Here is a 6,913-nt window from a genome sequence, read left to right as displayed (position 1 = left end):
TTATGTTCAACTAGATAATGGTACATGAAGAGGGACCAAGCGGGTTGAGACGGCTAATAAAGCGGTTTTTATCGCGTGAAGATGCGTCATTACTTAGAATGGTCAGAAGCAGAACACAATTAAAGAGTAGCTCTCAGCAACGGGGCGTCGTCATGAGATTTTTTAAAAGGTATTGTTTACCATAGGGAGCAGTGATAAAAAAAAATGTCCGCGTTATCACATTGATGCATATGTGTAGGTCAGTTGTATCGCAAAACATCCTACCATATAAAAATTTCGCAATAAATCTTAAATATAAGGAGATATCACTATTTTTTCAATAAACCATAACTGTAGACGGTTTATTCTATCAGAAGCAATTTCATTATAACTATTTTTCACATTTTGTATATTTAACAATACTTAAAGTTGATTATACTTATTAAAATTTTTGCCTTGGTTGTTTCCATAGATCCCTAACTCACATTTTAGAACTATTTTGACGCACTAAAGATGGGTTTTTGTTTCATCTGCAAATGGTATATAATGCCTTTATGCAGTCCAGTTATGAGAGCATGCGTTGTCATGGCAAGTATACGCAAATGCTGGATCCTTGATCAGACATAATTGGGTGTTGTATATGGTAATTTGATCGATTGATTCTTCTTTTGATCTGCTTCAGGTGTAATTTGGAAAATGGTAAAAATGAACTGCAAACTTCAGATTGAACTTGGGAAAAGATATGTAAGAATTTGTTACCCATCACTGACTTATTTGAGACAAAGTTGCATTGAAGTTAACTGAGAGAAAAAAAAAGACCGAGCAAACACTTATGTGTCTTGTTATAGACATTATCACATATTATCGTGGTAGGTTTGCTTTAAAAGAAATGATGAAAATGTTGAAATAATGATAATTACATATATATATATATATATATATATATATATATATATATATGCGTGTGTGTGTGTGCGTGTGATTTCAAAAGGACCTAAATTCACACAGCTAATTCCTAGTAAATCTTTTTTTTTCATTTCACGCAATTCTATGTTTCCATCCAAGGAATTCTTTTCTTATAGTTAAGCGTCATCACCATAAGTAACAAAAATGACAATTAAAAAGTATTGCAGATGTTTTGAATTCTGACTGAATTTTTATATTCATTTTTTCATTTCAGCCCTTTTGCAAGAAAAGTCTTGAAGCGTGATATAGCTACACGCATTTTTAACATTTTTAAAATGTTTATCATGAACACGAAACCGCCTCTCTTATTCCCTGCCATTCCTTCGTCAGTCGATCTGCTGAAACTGTCATCTTGTCTGCTGGAAACTTTGCCTGATATAGCAACAACTTCGAATTGATTAAAAACTTGAGCTTAAGTAGCCATTTATGCCTTTTTAATAGTGAGGTCGTTTGTTGTCAATACCTTATCAGAATTCATCACCCTGTCCGTAATACAAGGAAGCAGGCTTGCCCAACATAATAGCAATCTCTATCATGTATGAACAATTTTATGCTTCTTGATGCGGTTTACCGTACCTTTTCCACAATCAACATCATTATTCTTCATTATCGTCACAATCGTCATCACCACCATCATCATCACCATCATCATCATCACCATCATCATCACCACCATCATCATCACCACCATCATCACCACCATCATCATCACCACCATCATCATCACCATCATCATCAACACCACCATCATCATCACTATCATCATCAACATCATCACCATCACCATCATCATCACCACCACCACCATCTTCACCATCATCACCATCATTATCATTATCACCATCATCATCATCATAATACATCCTCATACATAGTAATTCTGCTCCACTGATTGTGCGTTGATTTGTTTTTCTTGTTCAAGAAACTTTTGCTCTAGCCGATCATGATGTGGATGTAGGCCCTTTGGAAAGAAAAAATGGATTTTATATCATTCTTTAACACACTTCCTGATGACATTTCTGGGTGCTGGACTACAGTCAGTTTGATGCACATGGTGAATGTCTACGTAGGTTTGTGAAGAAGTACCAAATGATACAAATGGATTTTTGCAAGTAACCTCTTCATATGAAAGAATATATATATATATATATATATATATATATATATATATATATATACATATATATATATATATATATTCAAGTAAGCAAAAGCGAAGTTACTAGTCAAAGAAATGGATATGTGTCTTATTTCACGTCAATTAAAGGGGAGGGGAAATATTATTCACTTTATCATAATGATAAAGGATAATTTACGTTACCATTCATCAAATATAATTCCTAAATTCTAGCAGTGTGTTTGAAAAAAAAAAGTTGTTGATACAGTCACAAGCAATCATTCTATGTCCGATCGCGAGAATAATCATTAATTTCTTGTTGATCTCTTCTTTTTTAACTCCAGGAAATTTGGAGTGGAGTCGCGAATCACACCGCGGGAAATCAATCACAGGTGTCGGAAGTTTGAAAGAACTCTGAGAAATGAGCGACTTTTCGATTAAGTGCTCATATATTCAAGCACAAGGAATATAATGGACCTGTTTTCATCGTGAATATTCTCGTTCCGTTACTCTGCTAATCCTCTTGGGGAAATTTCAAAGCACGGCCGAACACCTAAGCCATAAACAAGTCCTATTTGTGAAAAAAAAAAACCGGATTGGTATTTTGCGTCATGCGACATGAAGCATCACCACACGAATTACTCTCCTTGGAATCAACACCAATATACCCTCCCTTTCTCGGAAGCAGCCAGTGCAGACGTGAAAGAAATTTAGTTGCATTGCTTCATTTTCTAATTCGAAGCATGTCGTAATTTCACAGGACATCCGTGAAATTTGCAAGCTTCCCCTCCTCAAGCATAGAAAATAGAAGGTATTCACTGAAAAGAAAAAAGACCCACACACACCTTTTGTGTACTTTCGCCATCGAGCGTGCGTCTATTATAGGACACCGCGAGGGAGTTAACCCGAGTCTTTCCAGCAGCCCGACGGAAATTACTATGCGCACCGGCGCACCAGACGCTAAGCTGTCGTGATTTCGCAAGTGATGTTCGCGACTTACCCTCTGTGCACGGTGCGGACGACAAGAAAAATGGCGGATTCACAGAGCCCTGCTTCATACGTGGATATAATCCAAACAGGAAAGCTTATAAGCTCCGAAAACTGATCACGGCACGGTACATTTATTCAGGATCAAAGGTGACATTTGCTCAGATTATAGGTCAGCTGCAGACACTGGTTTGTAGCTCCCCCCCCCCCCCCGAAAATGGGATATTCTATCTTTACCCTTTGATCATTTTGAGAATCTCTGGTTTTTTGAGCAAATATATTTGGTGTATTTTGTTGCAGCCGCATTTTTATCATTGATATAAACTTTTTTTTTCTTTTACGTGGAAAGCATAACAACAGGAACAATGACAGGCCACGGGAATGTGTCCCTTGGGCAGAATTTCACCTCAACTATGCCGATGGTGGTCCTGCAACCAAGCACCAGCATTCTGGTACCTATCGTCATGTTTTCGATCGGGGCGACGGGTAATATCATTGCCTTAGGGATGTACCACTGTTCGTCGTCGTGGCACCGCGGGACGGCATTCTATGGTTTACTCCGCGGGTTCTTCCTCACCAGCATCGTTGGGTACCTCACGGTGTACCCCGTCATCATATCCGTACACGTGCGCGGCTTGCGTTGGATCGGCGGGTCGCGCATGTGCGATTTCCACGGGTTTGTCGTCCTAACCTTCGGGATGTCTCTGGCGTACATCACCGGCGTCCTTGGCTTTGAGCGCTTCCTAGCCGCGTGTCGCCCTTACACGTACAATCGCAAAGTAGAGCCCCGCAAGATCCCATTCGTCTTGGTTTTACTGTGGCTAGTCTCCATCTTCACGGGGATTCTGCCCCTGGTGGGATTTGGGCGAATCTCCTTGCAGTACCCGGCCACCTGGTGCTTCATCGATTGGCGAAACGAGGAAACCGTGGGCCGTCTATTTAGTAGCGTTCTAGCGACTATCGTTGTCTCTGTCATCCTTCTCGTCGTAGTGTCTATCTTCGCCGCCACTATCGGTGCGTCGTACAGGACTTCCAAGAAATGCCACGGAACTATCGCTGGCAAGGATGCCGACTCCGGTAGCTACAGCCTGGCCATGACCACAGACGATAACCCGCATAGGATCCCCAGGAGATATTTTGCAGCTGACCGCGCGCTCATGTGGGCCACTATTCATTACGACATTCTGGCTTCCGGATTTTTAGTTTGTTACATTCCCGTCGTAGTAAGTATCGAACGCAGAAGTTCTACCTCCATGCGGAGTTCATAAGTAATGTCTATGTCTGTTTATAATCTCCCTTAATGGAATGCCGATTACACTGATCAAAATATTTTTTTTTCCTAAACCCATGTATGATACATGACGGCTAGACGAAACTCGTTGCAGTAGATACAGTACTTGGACCATTCTATAAACAGAGCATCTGCACATATACTCTAAAATTTACAGAGTTTATAGATCCTCCTGTTCTTTAAAAAAAAAAACTGTTACCCTTATAGAAAGTAGTAATGTTCTCGTCAGAGTTTGAAACCAACTCTTTAACTGAAAAAATTGTGTTGTGATAGTAGATCAGTAGCTTTGTATGACTTAAGTTAGCCTGTGCATACCACGCAGATGCCATTTAAGATTTTGTAGTTTTTGTAGTTGTGTAGTTTTGTTCATTATGTCTTGTTCCAGCTTTACTATTCTATTTGAGATGGCATAGAATCGTGAATGTAGATAACTGACCCTGTCTTGACTGTCTCTATCTCCATACAAATACAGATGAGAATCATCTCCAACGTATCCGGTCAGCAGATCAACAACTTCAAAAATATGGCGGCCATGCACTGGGCGGAGTTTTACCCGGCCTTCTGCCCGTGGTTGTACATCCTCCTTCACGAGCAGATTTGGATGAGACTGACCTGCAGGGAACCGCCCTATCGCGACGTACCGTACACACGAGCCAGCAGCCGGCGGCGGAGTAGTGGGAATAGGGCCTCTCCTGCCGACAACGACTACGTGCGAGAGGCCGAGTCCGGCGGCAGGCGCGAACCTGTCGACGTGTCGTCCACTAGCAACCACATTAACGTCGTCATGCATGATCACGTCGACGGGTACGTGGTCGGTGGTCTGCAGGAAGATGACGATGAGGTCGAGTCTGCATTGATACGATCGGCAAGGAAGAGGCTGGAATTCATCAAAGAGGACGATTCTAGAGAAGAGAATTCAAGTGATAGGTAAAGTCTCTTTTTTTTTCATTTTAAACGATAACTGTAATTAGTGAAATGAGGCTCGACATACGATCACAGAGAAATATATCTAAGAGCACGAGCATAATGGGCGAGGCCCTAAAGGCTCAAGAAGAGTTTCCTGGCCTTATCCTCCACGTCCACCTTTGGAAAGACATTGCATCATTTCCTTTCTCACTCATATTTGCACGCCCTTTTCCTCGTAAGGAGCGAACCGCGAGTTTATTACAGCATTGTCCTTAACCCAATATACTATTTATACGCACTTTAATCTGCATTATGTTTCATGATTAGTTATGTATATTACAGCAAGAGTTTTACGTGGTTTTAAGGAAGCAACGAATGTTTTAAGGCAAGTAACCACGGGGCTGATAGCTTTAGGTTGATGACTACGTAGGACTGTAAACAATAAGGATAACGTGTCTTGCTTAGCAGCACTTACTGCTGCAGCCAGGGAGCTTAAAACCATGAACTTTATGATTGATAGTCTATGATGGGCCAGCAGAAATTTAGAAGCAGGCTAAGTATGACACAGGACTCCCTTGTAAAGCAGTCCTGTATGGCTGTGAATGGGACTTCCTTGCTTTCAAAAAAAAAAAGACATAACTAAATGAATAGATAAATATGGATAAATGAATGATAGGCATATTTTCTGTTAACCACCAAATGTAAACGGTTACACTGGCTATCAAATTCTGTTTAGAATGAAATTAGCAAATCAAACTTTTAGGCCAATTACAATATTGTACGAATTTTGCTCTTTTTTACACAGTTCACCACCTGCCATAGAGACACCTCCGGGTTCTGATTCACCAAAGAAAATTACCACCATACACAGGTCACTCGACGACGACACGTCCACGTCTTCATCAACGACTTCGACCCCTGAACACTTAACGATCCCCTCAACGAACCCGTCACACCATCAGCCACCGGGTTTGCCGACAGCTGATGGTCCCGACCTCTCCTGTCCTTCGTCATCCCAGGAACACCAAACGCCTTTGCCTTCATCACCTTCCTCAGAGACGCCAGAAGGCTGTCTCACCGCTAACCGGGTGACACCGCAGCAGCGTCCAATGACTTCCGCTGATGGAAAACCTATTATCATCTCCCCTAACTCGCCGAACAAGACGAAACGGTCGAGCGTGGTGGTCTCAGCGCCAAAGGCGAAACTAACTGTCACCACCAGTCACCCGACGGCAAACGGCCCCGTTATACAAAACCACGTGAACGCTGTTAGAAGTATGAGTGGCGGTACGCCACGAGCTGGTTACAAAGCAACAAGGGGGGCTTACGTACGCGTAGATGACGTTGCTTTCGAAAGTCCAACGAATAAGCCAAGCACTTTTGCGCAGGCGGGACGCAAGGAATCTATGATATGATAATGGTTTCGTAATAATGAATTTTCATTCAAATATGACCGTAGGTCGCTTGGTATTGAAAACGACCGTACCACAGATGCAAGAATGATGAATCTACAGATTTCCTGGGCACCTTGATTATGTAATTGAAAGACTGGGACACCGTGTCATGAAAGTTATCAGCCCAGACAAGTTGTCAGTCTGTGACAATTACCATAGCAACAGTCACTGACCTCAGCTTCTCGGCCAAGGATTTTACTAAAATTGTCAGAG

The 6,913-nt window shown here is 41.7% G+C and overlaps 1 protein-coding gene across 1 annotated transcript; it reads left to right on the top strand.

Moving 5' to 3' along the window:
- The first annotated feature begins 3,414 nt into the window (after positions 1-3,414).
- On the top strand, positions 3,415-6,661 carry LOC139735254 (uncharacterized). Its single transcript, XM_071646010.1, has 3 exons — positions 3,415-4,272; positions 4,813-5,267; positions 6,052-6,661. The coding sequence occupies exons 1-3, from the start codon at positions 3,415-3,417 to the stop codon at positions 6,659-6,661; spliced, it is 1,923 nt and encodes a 640-aa protein (XP_071502111.1).
- The last annotated feature ends 252 nt before the right edge of the window (positions 6,662-6,913 follow it).

This window comes from Diadema antillarum, unplaced genomic scaffold (assembly GCF_040938485.1).
Source record: "Diadema antillarum isolate AM-2024a unplaced genomic scaffold, OU_Dant_1.0 seq00000567_RagTag, whole genome shotgun sequence".
NCBI lineage: Eukaryota > Metazoa > Echinodermata > Echinoidea > Diadematoida > Diadematidae > Diadema > Diadema antillarum.
The sequence above is the reverse complement of the archived record's forward strand: the minus strand, read 5'-3'. Positions and strand labels throughout refer to the sequence as shown.

Coding starts and splice junctions, on each gene's coding strand:
- LOC139735254 (XM_071646010.1), top strand. CDS start 3,415: ATGACAGGCCACGGGAATGTGTCCCTTGGGCAGAATTTCACCTCAACT. Junction 4,273..4,812: donor TTTGTTACATTCCCGTCGTA/GTAAGTATCGAA, acceptor ATACAAATACAG/ATGAGAATCATCTCCAACGT. Junction 5,268..6,051: donor GAAGAGAATTCAAGTGATAG/GTAAAGTCTCTT, acceptor TTTTTTACACAG/TTCACCACCTGCCATAGAGA.